Here is a 19,382-nt window from a genome sequence, read left to right on the forward strand (position 1 = left end):
CATTCCTCAGTGCTTACAGGACACTTATGGAGACCAAGCAGTGGACGAGAGCACAGCGAGGCGGTGGGTGTGCATTTCAGCAGTGGTGACAGCAACTGTGGGTCACCTCAATGCAGATTTACATGAGCACAGCGTGCAGGATGTTGCTGGCAAAAAGCCACAGCTAATGGTGATGATAATGTTGAAAAAGAGTATTCTGTAGCTGAGAATTTGCACCACCAAACAGTGTCATTGTGCTCTTTGTATAACATGTGAGCAGAATCACACAGAATCACAGAATCACCCGGGTTGGAAGGGACCCCAAGGATCATGTAGTTCCAACCCCCCTGCCTAGCAGGGCCACCAAACATACACATTCAGATCAGGTTGCCCAGGACCCCGTCCAACCTGGCCTTAAACACGTCCAAGGACGGGGCATCCACAACCTCCCTGGGCAGCCCGTTCCAGGGCCTAACCACTCTCCTTGTAAAGAACTTCCCCCTAACATCCAACCTAAATCTTCCCTCCTTCAACTTGGATCCATTTCCCCTAGTCCTGCTGTTGTCAGCCCTTCTGAACAGTTTACTCCCCTCCTGGGTGTAGGTTCCCTTCAGGTATTGATAGGCTGCAATGAGGTCACCCCGCAGCCTTCTCTTCTCCAGGCTGAACAAGCCCAACTCCCTCAGCCTGTCCTCATAGGGGAGGTGCTCCAGCCCCCTGATCATCTAACATACATGTAATAAGGTTCGGAGTTTTGTTTGCAAGGTTTAGTTGACGATGTTTGTCTTCTGGGTTTTTTCCAAGATATTTTTTTTTTTTTAATTTTTAAAGCCAGACTACTTCTTACTAATGCAGAATATGTCTACAGGTATATAATAAGTACACCTGAAGATAAGAAGATAGAGTTAGGCTCTTCTCAGTGCACAGTGCCATGCCAAGAGGCAATAGATATAAATCAGAACACAGAAGGCTCCATCTGAGCATCAGGAAGAACTGTTTTGCTGTGCAGGTGACAGAACACTGACACAGGCTGTCCATAGAGGCTCTGGAGATCCCTGGGGATCTTAAAAAGCTGCCTGGACATGCAGCTGGGCACCCTGCTCTGGGTGTCCCTACTGGAGCAGGGATTAGGCCAAGTGGATCCACAGCTAATTGATCCACACAGTTAGGCCAGCGGATCAGTGTTAACCTCAGTCATTCAGCGATGATGTGAACAGTCCTGAAAAAAGCACAGACAGCATTTATCCACCTGGAAATGGATTACAGCAGCCACTGGTAATACAGCAGAACAAGGCCACCCATGATAAGATCAAGCCAGGCAGCTAAGTAAATCCACTGGTTCATTTGTTTCTTCTTTATAAATGGTTTGTTACTTTACACAAATTCAAATTGGTGACTTCCACCCATTAAGAGGTAGAGTTTGTATCTGTTAATAAATCACGCCAATCACAGCACATATGTGCATTGGAAGGAACCCATGGAAAAAAAATGAGACAGTAACTAGACAAAGGGTGGGAGGATGAGCAATGGGCAGCTCTGAAACAACACATTAATCTGTTCATTAGAGAAAAAGAACTTCCTTAATGATGACAGGTTATTCATTGTAAAATTACATCCTATCACTTGGATGTTATTCCTACACACTATGCTGAGCACTGGCATCAATTGTTTTGGCTTTAGTTCAATCACTGTCAATTACCTCAGATTAATTTACCACTAGCACTGAACATAAAAGTAGGAAATATCTATTACATACACGGTGTAACTGTTCCTTAACCAACATAAAAATAAATACATACTTCTAAGCAGACCTTGCAAAAGCATTACTGAATAATTCTTATGCCTGTGTTTACATGAATGCATTACCAATTTTCCTTCAATGATAATATGTATCATTATGCTGTATCAGCCTCTGTATCTACAAGCTCATTTTCCTCTGCTGGTCTGTCTTTTATGTCTCCACGGAGATTTAAGTTTTCAAATAACTTTACGGAGGAGCAGCCACACTTTTCTAGGTGAGTTATAGATAGTATAGCTTACATCAGTGGGAGTGATGCATTTAAAAATACCCTTATGAGAGAAACAAACAAAAGGATGGGGCCATAAGCTGTTAGCTTCTCTGCATCTGCAGCCAACTCATGCACACTAAAATAATAATGTGTTTTAGACAGCCTATAAGCCCGATGCCAGTATTTAAGCAAGAAAATCAGTCAATTGCCACAAAGCCAATACAATGCTAACGACAAATGTTTTCTATCCAGCATTTTGTTAAAGACTGCAGGCAGCTACAAACTGCAGGCTCAGAACCTCATGCCAGAAACACTCCCAGTGAAACGCAATATGAAGTTTAATATGAAAAATATTAGTGCTTTCAAATACATTACTTAAACCTAAAGAGACAAGATCCAATTGACATTTCTGTCCTTTTTTCTATTTCTCCCCCACTGCTCCTTCACATTTCCTGTTTTCTCTCTGCACGCTGCCCAAAATATTAAACGATAGCTCTTTGTTCTCAGGTCACGTAGGGGTTTTGAAACGCCCTCCCCTCCTTCCTCCAACTGTACACACACAGCGAAGACGGGGCCTCTTTGGCACCCACTGGCTAATAGGGGATTCTGAAATTGCAGACAGCTCCCTGGGAAGCTGTGTGGAACTAATCAGGCTGTAGGACTCTGGAACAGGGACCATACATCCTAGGCCATAGCAATCCCAATATCTGTGACGATGAAAGCTGTTAGCTATGCCATTGCTCGATTGAGTGGTCAGGAAGGTGCATATTATAGCAAACTATACTGAAGTAGAGACAGAGGAGACCCTCTACAGAGAATTTTTATTCTGCTGATGTATTCCTACAGCCATATATATAGAAAGCCGTAATTCTGTATTTCTGTCTTCCTGCCACAACTCGCTCCTCTTATGCTCCTCACCTCTTTCACATCTCATGTAGCCCTACTCCTTAAGAAAGCTCTCATTAATTCCACCTAGAAGAAAACCAGCAAAACACAAGGAGGACTTCCATACTTCTTGAGCTTACATTTCTTCACCTATCCTATACCTAATTCCACCACACTCCTCATGCATGTTTCTTATCTTCTCCCTTACTACTCCTGTGGCTTAGCAAGAGCATCCTACCTACAGATGTTATTTGCAGCCCTTCTTGCTCTTCTCTGCAAACACTTTTTTCCTGATTCAATATCTTTCACTGAATACACTCTTAGACACTTTTATTTGAAATATGAACCTCAACTCCACTCAGTACCACTTCCCTTTCCTTTCCAAAGTCAGTATCTACACTGTTTGAGTAACTGGAAAACCTGCTGAATGAAACAGGACAAAAGCAATGACATGCCTTCTGCACCCCACCTGTACTCCAACAAAGTCACTTTCACCCAACTCAAGTATTTGCCTCCCTGGCCAGTGCTCAGATACACCATCCTGTCTTCTTCCTTCCCTGATCCATCTTCTGAAGCACGGATAGCAACATTGTTAATGTGTTAATTTTTTTTTAATGTTTCCATAAAATACAATCATATTTAGGACTAATCTCACCTCCTGTATATACACTGGAAACAAAAGATCTAATCCACATGAGAAGCAGCCGAAAGCAAGTCCACTGAAATCAGTTAGCTCTGATGTGCCTGGGATTCTGCCTCAACCTGTAGAGATCTTTGGTTTCCATCTGTATTTACACACAGGAGCTGTGTGTTATTGCCACACTAAAAGCTTACCTAAGCACACACTATTTGAACAAACATGAAGTGTTACAAGGACACATATCATAATTCCAGTAAGGTGAGTTTATAGTTGAAATCTCACAGTCAGTCCCTTTAGAAACATTATCATAGCACATCATACAATAAGTCATCAAGTACAACCTTGGATGAAGTAATTTCTTGCTTTGGTAGTCAATTTATATCGGAATTTTTTGTTTGTTTTTAATTTGCATGGGTGATTCAGCACCTGTTTACAGACCCTTGATGGAGAAGGTCTCAGTGATCTTACATTCCAGTCTCACAAGGTACTGCCCTCAACACATCAGAGTGACAGCCTAACCAGCAACCACAGGACTGGGTGGATGGGGGCAAAAGCGGTTAAACTTCAGGATTCAAGTCTTCCACTTCTATTTTTCCACTTGGACTACCTCAAAGCAAAGCAAAGCAAAACAAAAGCCTAAGCTACCCCCAGCTGTTCAGGAGATAAGCCAGGACAAAAATGTAATGGATCTTAAGCGTGCCCTTCATGTGAGCAGGGTGGAGGGACCTGTTTAAGTGCTGTGCTACGTGCACAACTTCAGGGAGACTCTGCTCACCCACTTCCTGATCCGAGGCCTATGTCATCACACTCAGCAGCCTACTTTTCCTACTTTTGCAACCTGAGTTTGTGCTGGGCATTGCATGCTGTTGAAACTAAAGGAGACTGACTGCATGAGGAAAGGCAAAGCGTATGGAAAGAACAGCACAGAGGAAGTACTGTACTGCCTCAGATAGCAAAGGCCTCTGAGGAAACCACACGTTTCTGTTTGGAAAGAAGTCCTTCATGTGCTTCTGTTGATCAGGCAAGGTCTGTCCTTTCCTGAGAAGGCAGAAAGCAACGTTTTCAATATGCTAATGGGAAATAACCTGTTGGGGAGATCAGAGACAACACACCACAGAGGGCTGTCTGCACCTCCCAGGCAGAGATGGAATTAAGTAGGTTGAAAACCTGGCACGAAAAGAGGCATACAACCTTTAAAAAAACCCCACACAAATAGCTGTCCGTGTTACGTAACTTAGGGCACAACAAAACATCGCTCAAAGATGAAGAAGCTCTCATCAGACAGGTGGTAATGCTGACGCCCAGAGCAAAAGCTGGGCTTACAGATTGTCAATAAACTGGGCGAAAACATGGCATTCTGTCTCAAATTCCTCTACTGATTTTCAGCTGCAAGCAAAAGGAGGATAAGCACAAGTTAGCTTAAATTCAAGTATCTACATTATACTTCTTATTACCAAATATTGCTTTGGTTGCACAAGTATCCCGATTTGCAGATAAGTTACTGTACAAGAGGAAAGGGAAGAACCAAAAACTGAGCTTCACTGAGGTAGAAAACAGGAACTTTGTTCTTGTCCTAAATCCAGTGTTTGGAGTTCAGGACTTTGGCTTCTTTTCAGCACAGCACTTAAGAATTTGTTTAATTCCAGTGGTTTCTGTAAGACTTAAACACGCTTTGTGACATCTTCCTGAATAGGAGTACCATTATTCACAGAAGCAGCATAGCTGTTTCTCAGGGGAATGGTTGTGCCTTATGGGTCTCCTGGGTAAAGCATGAGCTGATAGAGGGAAAAAAATCAATTTCAATAGGGACTAAAAATAAATGGCTTTTTTGAGACATGAGTCTTTTCCTCACATTCAGGACCTATTTGGGCTCGTACCTCATCAATGTTAACAAGACTATTAACGTAGAGTAATATTTCATTACTGCACTCAGTGCTTAAACAGGTATTTTAGAGTGGACCTTTCCTACAGCATCCTCATTTCCTATAGCACCCTCCTCTTCATATGCCAGTTCGTGGGCATCTCCATTGACAAAATACCACAATTTGCTTCACAGGCAGAAAAAAAAAAACAACAAACCAACCATAAATTAACAACAGTAACCCTGTTAAAAACAGCCACAACAAAACTCCAGCTGTGCTGCGAGCAAACCACCGCATGTTTTCATTTCCGCTGCAATCTCTCAAGCCCTGACATCTCATTACAAAAGCCAGCAGAGTGGGTTTTCCCCCCACAGGAAAAGTAATCAGAAACACAGGTTTAATTGGAAAATGACTGTAGTTACTGTTGTACGGCATATCCAGCTTCTCCTCAGTAAAATCTCAGAGAAAAGGAAGATGTTTGTGATCTAAACTAAACCACATCTTTGTGAAACTATTCACAAGAATCAGATGGCCCCAGGACTGCACAGCGGCAGGTGGCACTCCATGGTGCTGACCCAGCTTTCCCCTGTGCAAGCATCAAACCAAAATAATGAAGAATTAAGAGAGAATTCTCAAGCCCTGGGTGCTACTACTGGTTGGAGGGGGGCTCTTACATAAATATTCCTACTTTACACGTGGGGTATTTCACAGAGCTAGAGAAGAAAGCAATAAATAAGAAACTCCATGAATGTTCTGGCACCTAACTGTACAGAGGGAAAAGTTTTGCGAACTGCAAAAGGTGGAGTTTCACAGAATTTACTTAAAGGCCCACTATTGATGGGTTTTCACGTAATTCCACTTGGCTTACAATAGCAGCACGATCCTTTCTCACAAACTCTTTAAACAGCACAGACATTTTCAAAATCTGGCTCAGGGCGTTTTAAAAGACAGCTCAGCGCATCAAATACATCCAGCCCTGCGCTGGGACCGCAAACACGGTATTGTAATAAAACCCAGGAGCGCCGTGCGATAAGCGGCGTGATAAACTCTTACACGACACAATGACTCCCGAGCCCAAACCTCGGGCAGCAGCGCTCCCCGGGACCGGCGGTTCCGGGCTGGGCAAGGGCAGAATGCAGCAACAGGCAGAGCGCCGTCCGCCTCCCGCCCGCGCGCACCGTGACTGTGCAAGATGCCCGCAGGTGTCACCGAGGCGCAAGCGGCGCGAAAGGTCGAAGCGCAGCGCAGCGCCGCGCTGCACGGCCGCCCCGTTCGGCGGGCTCCGCTCGGCGGGCGCTGTTGCCCGGGTTACGACGAGGCGCGGCCCGATCCCGGGGCGCCGCCGGCCGTGGGGGAGGGCGCCGCGCGCCGAAAGGAAAGCGTCGGCCGCCGCCCCCCGCGTCCCCGAGCCGCTGCCCGCCGCCGCTCGGCCCCCTCCGCGCGTTCCCCCCTCGGCCGCCGCGCGCGGCCTTCGCTGCGGTATCGCGTCCCCGCGCCGGGCGGCTCCGAGGAACGGGGCCCAGGGCAGCCGCCCCGCTCCCGGCACCTGCCGGCCTCCGCCCGCCGCCCCGTACCTACCACACGGAGCCGTAGGCGCCCGAGCCCACGGGCGTGAGGTTCTGGTAGCGCTGTGGCACCTCCCACACCGTCTTGTTCAGCTCCTGCCGGTAGAAGCCGCCGCGCTCGGACATCTTAGCGGAGCCGCCGCCAGCGAAGGCAGCAGCAGTGGCGGTCGCCCCTCAGCCGGGGCGGGGAGCGAGGCGGGCACGGCCGGCGCCGGCGGGAGGAGGGACCGCAAGGGGAAGGGGAGGAGAAGGCGGCGGGCCGGGCCGGGCCGGGCCGGGCCGGGGGCAGTGCCGGGTCGGGGAGCCCGGAGGGGAGGGGCCGCAGTGCAGCCCCGGGGCGCGGGCCGGGCACGGTGTGCTGCTCGGGGGAGTGGGCGGGGCGGGAGGAGCTGAGGGCCGCTCTGACGGAGCTCCCGGAGGTACCGGAGTCCCCCTGACAGCATTAACTCCGTGCGCTCACTGTTAACGCTTTTCGACGGGGAAGACTGCAGTGACGAATATTACGGGACAAGTCTTGAAAACGTTAGATGCCCCAAGCAACTAAATTAAAGGGCTCTCTGGTTTGTGCATTGGTTCGTATTTTCAGAACACACTTTGTATCAGCGACTTGCGGAATCAGCAATGTAAGCACCGCGTACAATTTCATTTCGCAATTTCCTACGCTGCCTTCGGCACCCATACCCTACACGCAAGCAGCCTGCTTGCACCGGGGCGGTGTGCGGGCATCGCTCAGGGGCTTCTGCTTCTGAATCAGCAGCAGATGCAGATCCTCTCCTTTCAGAACCTCACTGAAGTCTGCTCTGTTCCTATACCACGAGTCGCTAGTTGCCCAAGTTCCAGCTCTGAAGCCCCAGACCACATTGCAATACAGGGCTTCTGCAACGAGGCTGCCCAAGTGAACAGCACCAGCAACTTTAGGGCTCAGTGCATTTCAGGTTAAAAACGAAATGGCTGACATTAGTGAAGCCTTTTGGAACCACCCATTCCGTAGGCACTCAGTGCTCTTACCACCACTGTTTGTCCTTGCTTCCCCCTGCTCCAGTGCAACAAGCATCTCTGGTCTTCCAAGAGCCCGCTCCTTGGTCTCACCTGAATTTCTGTGCTGAAGGCATAGAGTAAAACCACGCATCTGTGCGACTTAGCTTTCTCAGTAGCATCATTTCGAATTTTAAGATTAGAATAACAGTACAGTCATTCTATACCGAACCAGGAAGAAGTGCTTCCTTCCCACCCTCCTGAAGAAGGCCAAAATCTTTCACAATGCCCAAAATGAAGCAAATAATCCTGTTTACTGACTTCAATCTGTCTCTTGCAGCATGTCAGCCTCTGGCCTTCACCCACTCACTACGTGTTACATTGCTTCTTGCTAACTCCAGCAATCATTTGTGGAGCTTGGATATCTATCCATATCTGCCCAAGCTTCTAATCATGCAGTTCCCACAGGAGTCAATTTTCCGTCTGCTTGATATTTACAGTCTCTCTCAATTTCCTGTCTTCTATGAAATTCTGTCAGATATTTGTACTGCAATCATTACAGGGAGATTGCATTTGATTACCTTGTTTTATTGGATACTACATATATGATGTTCTTTTCCATGTAACAAGGGAGATATTAGAAAACATAGTCGCAGAATGAACCACCCTTACAGCACAATAAGCACCTGCTTGCCCTCCCTAGTGAATTATACTGACATTTCTATTCAGTAAGATTAACTAACTGTCCCTTTTATCCAAGACTTCATGAAATCCACTAGCTAAAATCTATATGTGATAAAAACAGCCCACATCCAGAGACCCCAGAGGACAGCACATGTGAGCAACTTCGGAGCCGGACAGATTTGGATATCCAAACACCCCCTGTAAGGCCAAGCCCTGCCTGTGCCTTCCTGCCTGCAGCAGGAGGAAGAAGACACAGCCTTCTTGGTGAGCCCAGTTCTTTGCTTTTGGATACTGTTTTGCTGGCCAGTTGTTTGTATGTGTAACTCTGCAACACTGACACAAACAATAAACATGGAAACTCATCAGGAGGAAAGAATGCTACCTGAGTACTGAAAGCATGTCATCTTTTGGTGGGAGATAGAATCCTGGTACTGCAAAACCAGGACTTCGGAAAACACAAGATGTCAGCAGAACAGGGCTCTGACTTCTCTCCCTGTAACTGCTGTAAACACTGGATAAGCTAACAGCAGATTTACAATGCATGCTGAAGCTTCAGTATGAACCGCCTTGGTTCTGCAGTGGATCTCTTACAGACTTAGTATTGAGCTTGGAGATGCCCATCAATAATACTGAGACTGTTATGAAGATCTTTTCTATCTTGATTCTTTTGAAAATGTTGTAATTAATAACTGACATGTTAAGAAACAGAACATTGATTGAGGAATGTTACATACATTACACTGAACAATAAACACTGTGGTAATCGCCTATAATGCTGGCTTTATTTTCAGGTTCTTGTGAACTTCTGAAACCACATCTACAAACATGTAATTATATCATGGAAAAGCTGTCAGTATTTATAATGACATAAAGATGAAGTACAGGCAGCAGGAGAGGCTTAATGGAGCTTTCTGTGGATAGCAAGTCAGTCATTAGCTGGTCATAATACATCTGTTTGTGTGAGATTGCTTTGCAAGAGATTGTATACCTTTTTTTGAAATATAAGACACTTGTTGCATATGCCTGCCAGGTTGTATCAACCTTATTTCTGTTAACACCAGTTTGACTTGCCCCTTGCCACAAAACACCTATTTGGTAACCTTACCTACCACCCAAGTTGATTCACCGCTGGACCATGGCACAACTTAGATATTTAACCTGGAGCTTCATGTTGCTAGCATAGTAAGGGCCTTGCTTTGAAGAAATCTGTTGAAATATAACTGCTCATTTTGGACCTCAAGTTTGATCATGGGAAATCCAGGTCTCCTATAAGAAAGTACAAAACCTGCTGAGGAATCTTGCACTGAAGATTAAAAAAAATCTGGATTATATCATAATAATGGTATGTCAGGTATAGGTTTTTGTTATTTCTGAGCAGGTAGATTCTACTTAGATGTTAGCACTGGGGCTTTGTTTCTGTCTCCTGCATTTTCTGTGTTAAATTGCCTTGGTCTCTTGGTACCTCAGTGCCACCTTTCCATTTATGAACCAAGTCTCAGATTGTTTTCCTACCTTAAAAATAAATACACGTAATATTGATATTGCCTCAGATAATAATAGCGCTCACGCTATCTATGATTATTTTTTGCAGACACTGATAACAATATTTTTCAAATATTGCTTTCATGCTGCTGTGGACACAGGGTGGGAAATTTTTCTCATATCCGTTTGAATGAATGTAAGCAGAAAAATATCAAGCAGCTTCCTTTACCTAACCCTAATAGCAAACCACATCTCAGCCTCCTGTAGCTTGCCAGTACTTGGTGGCAATGTTTTCTTCACCCAGGAGCAACATATGGGTATTAATCTAAGCTCATGCTGATATTGGATTTTCAACTGGGACAGCAAACGTGTTAGCAATTGGCATCACGAGTCTCCAAAGTGAATTTAATCAAATACAATATCCTGCTCAGTCATGTCAACAAGGGCTTCTCAGTGTATGTACTTTCAGAACAAAGCCATAATTGTAAAAAAAAAAATAAACGCAGATTTAACTTTTAAATAATTCCTAATTTAGTAAATAAAGGTCCAGATATAATGAGGCAAGACTGAGATGGGCCATTAGTATATGGTGTGTGTTTTGCTTTGTCTCTCTTGCAGTCCATGTAATTATGTTGTCTTGTGTCTCACAACTCCATGATACTTTATTCTTATGCATAATACAGCATAATTCAAATGCAGCCCAATATTGACATGCATAATCAGTAGTTGCAGAGAGCCCAGCACTGTTCCCATTCAAGTCAGAGACAAATTTCATTACGTGAATGGGAACAAGAACACATTGTTCCAAAAGCATTAATTTGGGTTTATGCCTTGGATAAACATCAGCTATAAATTTCACCTGCTTGACTCCAAAGAGAGTCCAAAGATAAAAGCAGATATGTGTGTAAGAGCCGACAGAATCTAGGCTTTCTGCTTTTCTGATCCATATAGGAAATCACACTTGAGGGAAGCTGCTTAGATGACCATCGCCTTGTCTCCTTGGGCTCTGAAGAAAACACCATAGGACCCTTAAAATGGCTGTGCACTCCTAACTATGAATTCTTCTAACCACAATCAGAAATATTTATGAATTGGGCCAGTTGTATTAATCCTTTTACCTAAAACCATGTTCTTTCCACACAGCAAGTCTATATGAAGAGAATGCAATACTCACAGGGCTTCTCAACAGCTGTGGATGCATGTGTGTTCAAACTTGCATGGAAGAGCTATGCCTGCTTTGGCCTATTCCTGTGAGATTTCATGCCACAAAATGTGGTAAGCACTAATGGAATGCAATACTTGCAGATAAGAGAGAACAATTTGTGAATTCTCATTCATCTTTAACTCTTTGTGAATGGCTAAAAGGAACAGGTATCAATGCTAAAACCTGTAAAAACAGAAGAAAAATCATAAATAAAGTATCAGCCTTGCTTAATATGGGAGGCACGTATTCACATGCCTTCATTTGCCATCTGCTACTCATCTACAGAATTTTGTGCTTCAATCTGGAGCTGTTCATTTCCCATAGAGCAGCTATGCTCACCCTTGTCATACCAAAACTACTGCATCATTCCCTGTTCCTGTATCTTTCAATCACTGTTAGAGGTATTGTGAGGATGCAGCTCTCCAGCTACCTCAGAAAAATTGTACGAATTCAGTTCTCCTACTATGAACCTATGAACCTCTCCAACCTATCTGCAGGTGTTTGGGCTTTTTCCACCAGCAAGACTCCATTGTACAGTGTGCTATTCCACTAAGGTGAAAAGTGGATTTTCTACTTCAGTAACAAACAAGATCCTCCTCATTGATTCTGTAATGTCACCTTCTCAGTTTCAGCTTTAGATCCTGGCAGTGGACCCTGCTGAACAGAATTCTGGTTGCTCAGAACGAGTGTGTCAGCAGGACTCCAAATAATGGCTGTAATGTGACAAATTGCATGGCAGATGCTGAGCAGCAAAGGCAATGACAAACCCTATGGAGGCATGCCCTCTGCTGAGGCTTCACAGGAGCTTGATAAACCCAATGGAACAGCTGCTGCACGGCTTGGCACACTGTGCATTTACCAGGCACACTTGGACCCATGACATACTTTGCTTGCTAAATATCTGGATCCAACTTGCAACTAATATTGTTATGGCAGGATGGTAAGACAGTAATGTGATGTGCTTCAAATAATTTCAAACAGCAATTTGGATTAAAACTGTGATCTGTGTGATCCACGTTCTGTTCAAAAGATGCCATCAGTAAAGGCAACAGTTTTCAAAATTTCATCCTCATTCAGGATGTATTTGATACACACGGGATCCTTAAGGCTATTCAGACTGTGTATCTACTGCAATCTCATCATATTTCTCTCTATGAACTCGCAAAACTGTTGCAAGAGAGTATATTGGTTAGTCCTCTGTTTTCTTGTACTAAGTTCTGCCCATAGATAAAAAAAATCTTTTATGTGTATTGTCCTCTTAAAGCAAATAGTCATAAATCTTTGTATATAGGGCTGTGGAGACATATGACAGATATGTAGTAATAGGTCAGAAATAAATATCAGTTGGCACCACTGTCTACCTGTTCTATATCACTGTATGTAACTGTACACAGTTAAAAGAAATGGATAAAAGCAATGACAGAGATAAGGCTCTTTTGAGAAACAGTTGGAGGCCCTGAACCTCAGATATTAATTTTTTTAATATCTTTATAAACCAGAGCTTAACAGAGGGAATACTAAATCTCAATAAAATCAGAGGGCCTGGAAGGGAGTGGGATTATCAGCTACTGCAAGAAATATGCAAAGCAGATCCTTGCTGCAGCAAGTGTGCAGCCAGGCAAAGAGGTGAGGAGGCCCAGGTTGGAGAGAGCATCCAAGGAGAGGCTGCTTCCAATCTTATGCTACCCTACCATACCCTAACCTACCCTACCCTACCCCGTCCTGCTGAAGTGGCAACATTTCTACAGTGTTTCAGTAAGCACAGTATATTTCTTTGAAGAAAAGGCTTACCTTTTCTTTTGACTCTGAGAAGCAAAAACTGTAAAAACTTGCATGGAGGAGATTATTTTATGAAAAAATGTTTTATGTCATGGTTCTTGTGGCCACAGGGAAGCTTATGAGCTAGTCCATTTTTGTATTATATTCACTATTGATAGAGAATTATCCGTTCTCAGTTTTCTTCATGTTTTGTTCAGCCTTCAGCAAAACACTCTGATTCTCCTTGTTCCTGCTTGCTTACTGTTATCTCCTACTAATGGTGAAACTACCAGCAGGCTGCATTTTCTTGCTGATTGAAACTCTGAACATAAATGGCAAAGCAGTGAGCTTTCAAAAGTGATGATCATGGTCTTCTCTGAGTGGACATGTCAGTGACAGGACAGTGACCTGTGATAAAACCTATTACATACCCAGAGCCCATTTGGGGCTTTGCTCTCAGTATGAGCATAGTTAAGCTTGGCAGAGATAGAGACCTACAAGCAGAGGCAAGAGGCACTTCAGTGTAATCTTTCACTGTGTATAAAGTTATAGTTTTTGTCAGAGAAAGGAGAACCTGTGCAGGGCATCCTTACTAAAGGAGAACCTGTGCAGGGCATCCTTACTAGCAGAGAATCACTTTGTTGTAGGAACTGGCCTCTTTTGCACTAACAACCTTGGTAAGTTAATGTTTCTTGACACCAGTTTCAATTTTATGTAGAATTACCCATAAGGAAATTCTTATCACTAGTTAATAAGTTGAGCATATCCTTCCATGTAGATGACAGACAGTGATTTTTATGTCATGCTAGTAGTTCTCTGTAAATCATCACACAGATGAGTGTGAGTCTATCCTTCATTGCAGCCACAGGAACATGCTCCATCTCACCACTTACCTGCCATTATACCTCAAGAGATCTGCCTCTCTTTTGCAGTGGGAAACAGTGGATGAGCTTTCAAGCAGCGTCTTCTCCAAGCATGATTTTCTACTTCATCCATTCCAGTGTGTTCTTACTTCCTGAAAGACATCAGCAAAATGCCTCTTCCAGCAGTTTCAACAATTTTTGCTTTGGGATAGAGCCCAATATTTTCGTCAAAACCTCCAATTGATTCTAAATAGGACCACTGAAACAAATTCTCTTTGCCAGTCTTTATCCTTCCATTTGAAAACAGGGAGCTTTAGCAAATATTGCATCAGCTGTAGGCAATCATCCTTCTGGAAAGGTCTGCAGGATTTCCTCAGTAGGCATATTGGAAGCTCCCAGTATTCTGAAACTTTTTCTTTCACAGGTTTTCACAACTTTTTCTGTTTTGAAATGTGGAAGGAATAAACCTTGAACTGAGGTGCTTTTTTTCTTGTGTATTCAAAAATTCTAGTTGTTTACTCTCTTCTGAAAATAATGAGTGTCTTTGAACAGTGCCCATTTACTTCTTCCATTTGATCTGTGTCTTGTCCGTGTGTGTGATGACAGTGCATCTAACTAGCACCATTGCCACTTCTCTCTCCCTTACTCAACAATTACCAGCATATTTTTGAGGCCCAAATCAACGAAGGGAGTTGCTTCAGTTTGTGTACAACAAACTAGTAAATCTTTTTGAAATGAGAGTTAGCAACATTTCAAGGGTCCAGTGCTAGACTGTCTTTTTATCTCCAGTGTAGACAACAAGCACGTTAGTAGTAGCTCAGTGAAGTGGTAGTATTTAGTCTGTATACAAATAGAGGCTGCTGGTGATCTCACTGGGTTTTGTACCCAGTGAAATACAAGCACCAGTGAGATCCACAGCTGTTCCAAAGAGGACATGTGCCATCACTGCTACTTCTGCGGTTTGCAGCCCCTTGCTTTGGTTGCTGAACTCATAATGGCCCACCAAACTCTTAATTTATCTGCATACTGAGAAAATTTTATCCCTCCTATTTGGCTCTGCTATGAGAGCAAAGGAGTCGTTCATGCAAAGTCATTCAGTTTCAGCGCTATTTTGTGTGCTGACTTACAAAAATTCTAGCTATAGAGTAACTCCTTTATTCTCAGGTGATCAACAAATTATGTCACTATCTGTTAGAAAACCCTACACTCCTCACGCAGGTGGAGCAGCAGATTTTTTTTGCAAGCATCCAGACCTTTGAAACTTCTTGGCCTCCTGGACAAGTGGTTTTCTTGAATTGCAACAGTTGCAAGTTGATAAGTCCTTTTAGTTTCATTCAACTGGCTTCTTCCTTTCTTTCACTTCCAGTTTAGGATTCCAGCTTAATTGCAAATTGGCAGGACCCTCATTCCTCAAACAATAACCATTAGTAAAGTTTGTACCCCATCAAGGCATTCATACTGCACAGTATTACACCAACTGTGGTCACTGTAATATTTGATGAAAACAGAAGCTGGCCTCAACCTGTGAGGTTCCTTCCCAGTGCTGTGGCATTTCTATTTCAAGTCACACAAAACGAAAGACAAAATGACAAAGAGAAAGAAAAGCTAGATCATGACATATGGATAAGAAAAAAATACAAGAAAGACTTCTCTGGGGAGGCCCAGTCCCCTGACTCATTTACTTTGATCGGTGACCCATCATACCTCAAAATCATGACGTACCACAAAACTTAGTTACAACAGAGTTCAGGTATTCATGATGGCATGAAATCTGGGTGCACCAGAAAGCATCTTTTTGGTTTAAAATTAAAGATGAAAAGTCAGGATTTTGCTTCAGGTGTACCCTGTATTCAGATATTTCATTCTGTAGTCACACAAGCCTTGATATCAGCATTTCTGGTTTAATAATGAGAAGAGCTTTCTCTAAATATCCCTAGACATTCCTCTCCTAGATGTTCACTCCAGTAGTGTGAATGTTTTCTTATTGCTTTCATTCTTTCTTTCCTATTTGTCTTTGACCAAAACAAGACGCTTCCTGCAGTCCCACATGGCCAAAAAGACAGAAAAATGGCAGGCAGATGGACTGTAGCCCCCACTGCTGTGCTGACCACACACATTCTCTCTCCTGAGCTTTCCCAGAAGGACGAGGTTTGACCTACTGGAATCTACTCTCTTTATTGCCTTATGTCTAATTTTTGCCCTTCTGCTGAGAGGTATGGGCTGCATGGCTGGAGGGATCTGCCCGGCAGGGAACTGTCTGTCTGCAGAGAGCAAGCCACAGATAGTGTGGATATGTGAATAGCCTGAAAGGATCACTGCTAAGAGAGCATAAGTAACAAAATTACTGAGTTCAGGCTCACTGACCTTCCCCTTTCTACTCATGAGTTCCGCAGTAGGCATAACTCAATCTCAACTAATAATATCAGTGCAATATTTAACCAACAATCAAAAGCAATGAAAGCTTAATCAAGGCTTGAGTTTGCTTTCTTAGATACAAATTAGTAGGTCTAGATTAGAGATGAATACATTCCATTAGACCCTCAGATGTAGGTGATTGTCCTTAGCACAGGGAATATGACAGGCGATGCTTTGAGAAAAACTGGCTACAGAGGGGGACACTCAGACTGTAAATGTAGCTTTCCTTTTAATGTAATGAAATAGTTGTAATCACTGAAAGGAAACCACACAAATGTTTCACGCATATGGCAATCTGCAGCAGTCAATCAAATAATTTCCCCAACACAATGAACACAATCTTTCCAGTTCTAGGCCTTTGCCACACAGCTAATAGCTCTACTGTTCCAGAAAGCAATCACATGCCTCATGCCTTTCCCTGCGTGTGCAGCTTTCCCGGTCAAACGAACCATAAACATGGTATTTTTTCACTCCCTTGAACAGGAGTAAGTTGTAATCCTGCAACCGGGAAATGCTGTGATTAGAAGTTATTATGATGAATTCTCTGAACTGAATGCAAAGGCACACAGGAAATAGCTTTCTGTGATTTTAAATCCTTTATACAGGAGCTACTGGATTCTCAGAAACAGCAACCAGTGACTGAAGCCAAAGAGTTGGTTATCTGTTCTTTCCCCCTTTCTTTTCTCCCATTGATGCAGGAAAGGGAATTAAAGAAAAATCTTTTTTAAGAGATAGAAATACATTTTTATTATAAATAAATCTTGGACAAACACAGAACAGGCAACAGCAATGTTGTCTCCCTTTTTGAATGGGACACTTGGCATTAAGAAGTAAAATACCCCTTACCTCTGCAAATGATTTGTTAAAACAGCAGCTGTCCCGCTTTCAGTCATAAGAAGAAGGCAGTTAAAGCCCTAGCTGTGGCTATAGGTAAGCAGACAGGCATCAGCACAACTTGAATCCTGTCCCTTTTGCTTTTGCTTACCAATAGCCATGCACTACCCCTGGCCTTCCATGAAGCGACAGACACATCTGCGATCAGCCAGACAGGGAAAGTCCTTGAGAAATGCAAGGTTTAGTTCTAACAAACATACTATGAGATTTTGTGCAAATCATGTCATTTGGCTGGCCCAGATACTTTAAAAAACTTACTTTTAAGTTTTTTTCCTAAGGCTTAAAACATTAAAGTGTTCATCCTCTAAAGAGGAATACACCCAAGAGTAAGATGTCAGACATGCACAGGTATTCAGTATTTAGCAAGTGTTAGAGGAAGGTTCACTCCTTTTTTCTAAACCTGGGAGAAACAGGCCATCTTGCTGTACAAGACTTCAGTAGCAGGAAAACTCATCTAGGAGTGAGAAATATGATTTTAATTCTTCCTCCAATCTTACTCTCCTGAACCTCAAATTTCTGCCCATTGCCTATGGCTGTGCCAGCCTTCAGGTTCAAAGGCATGGAGGAAGGAGGAGAAGAAAGGCAAGAGCCTTTAAATCAAGGTGGGATGGGAGGGAGAATCTGTTTCTCCTAGAGAAAGTGTAGGGTTTTGTAAAGATGGAATTTAAAGACTCAACAAGCAGGAGGGCAAGTAAGATGCTCCTTTGTTGGGCAACATATCTGGATTCCAGTCACTGCTTTAATCAAATCATCAACAACAATTTTTAAATTAAATTTTATTTTATTTATTTATTTACATTTAAAGTAATTATATCTCTTTTTCTAAGGGAATATTTAATTGTTTACAAAATGGAGCTGCTGCAAACAACAAAATTAAGAGCACTGCTATACTTGCATAACACAAGTTTTCAATGTCCCGGTGAAGGAAAAGAGGGCAAGGAGAGAAAAGGGCAGCTCTGACTCTGTATGGGTATAAGGAAGCACAGAATCCAGCCACTCTTTTCCTAAGTACCCTAACCATATGGAACACAACTTTGAGAGAACAAGCTCAGTGGATACACCACAAGAAAGCCTAAGTTTTAGATCTTAGTCAGCTCAGGTATGCGAGATAAGAGCTGTTAGGCCTGAAGAGATGGAGGCTGTTTCATTTATTCACAAAAGTAAAACTATAGGCAAAGGGCCTTTAGTGTTAAAACCTAAATATCTGTGGACTTAGGCTTTAGGAGTATAAGGCTGGGTACTGAAGTTCATGGTGTTAGAATTCTGTGTCTAACTGTTGTATACAAACTGACATGGACATCAAAGCTGACTTTCTGGATTTGATCTTCTATACTTTTTTTCACTATTTCTTATACAACAGTAATGTTTCTTTCTTTTTTTTTTTTTTTTTTTTTTTCCTGAGGCTTTTTTGGAAGATAAAAACCCTAAAAAGTTTTAGGTGTTCACCCTGTGTGGGAGCAACAGTCTCTCTAAAAGGCTGAATATCTAGTGGAGCAAATACATGACTGGTAGAATATGCAAGCACACATATCCACACAATCCATCTGGGTAACAGCAGAGCATCAAATGAGCATCAGAGGATATAGTGGAGTACTAAGATCATCAGGACATTAAGCATGGGGGTTTGGAGCATCAGAACAGGCAAGAAAACAGGCCTGGAGAGACTTTAGATTCCTCCAGTGAAAGAGCAGACAGCCCGGTAACAGGAGCAGGCAAAGGTAAGAGATAAACACCACTCCTGCATCAGCTTACACTGAAGGACATTCCACCACCACCTCACATTACCTACAGCGATAAATCCTTCACCCTGTGCCACTTACGTCCTCCCAGTGCTGGCTCCTGCACAGTGGTGCAGCCTGGCCTTGCATCCTCACAGCCTGGGAAGATTGAGAAGAAGATAGAGGCTTGAGAGGAAGGGCCCAACAAACAAGATTGTAACAGTGAGCAAGTTTCTGTTGCCTAGATATTTCTGGTTGTGCCCACTTTGGTTGCTAGCATGTGCTGAGGACTGGGCTCTTAAATCATCATAAGCGTTGTTATGAACCTGAGATAAAATCACACTTTCATTTTGCTGTGTGCACTTATCCTGAGGGGCACAACTGTGCTGCGCACCGTGTGTGGAGCAAAGGCGGCTGAGCTAGTGTTAAAGGAAAGGTGGGGCTACTTA

At 43.4% G+C, this 19,382-nt stretch overlaps 1 protein-coding gene across 3 annotated transcripts in view; it reads right to left on the reverse strand.

Moving 5' to 3' along the window:
• Positions 1–7,117, reverse strand: part of MAPK11 (mitogen-activated protein kinase 11) — a 30,716-nt gene extending 23,599 nt beyond the window's left edge. For all 3 annotated transcript variants that reach the window (XM_042872710.1, XM_042872711.1, XM_042872709.1), the window contains exon 1: positions 6,954–7,117. In XM_042872710.1, the coding sequence (XP_042728644.1) occupies positions 6,954–7,066 (113 nt within the window). In that variant the 5' untranslated portion in view covers positions 7,067–7,117. The remainder of the gene's footprint in view (positions 1–6,953) is intronic.
• Between the last annotated feature and the right edge of the window lie 12,265 nt (positions 7,118–19,382).

This window comes from Lagopus leucura, unplaced genomic scaffold (assembly GCF_019238085.1).
Source record: "Lagopus leucura isolate 7727_CA_CO unplaced genomic scaffold, USGS_WTPT01 Super-Scaffold_100008, whole genome shotgun sequence".
Taxonomy (NCBI): Eukaryota; Metazoa; Chordata; class Aves; order Galliformes; family Phasianidae; genus Lagopus; species Lagopus leucura.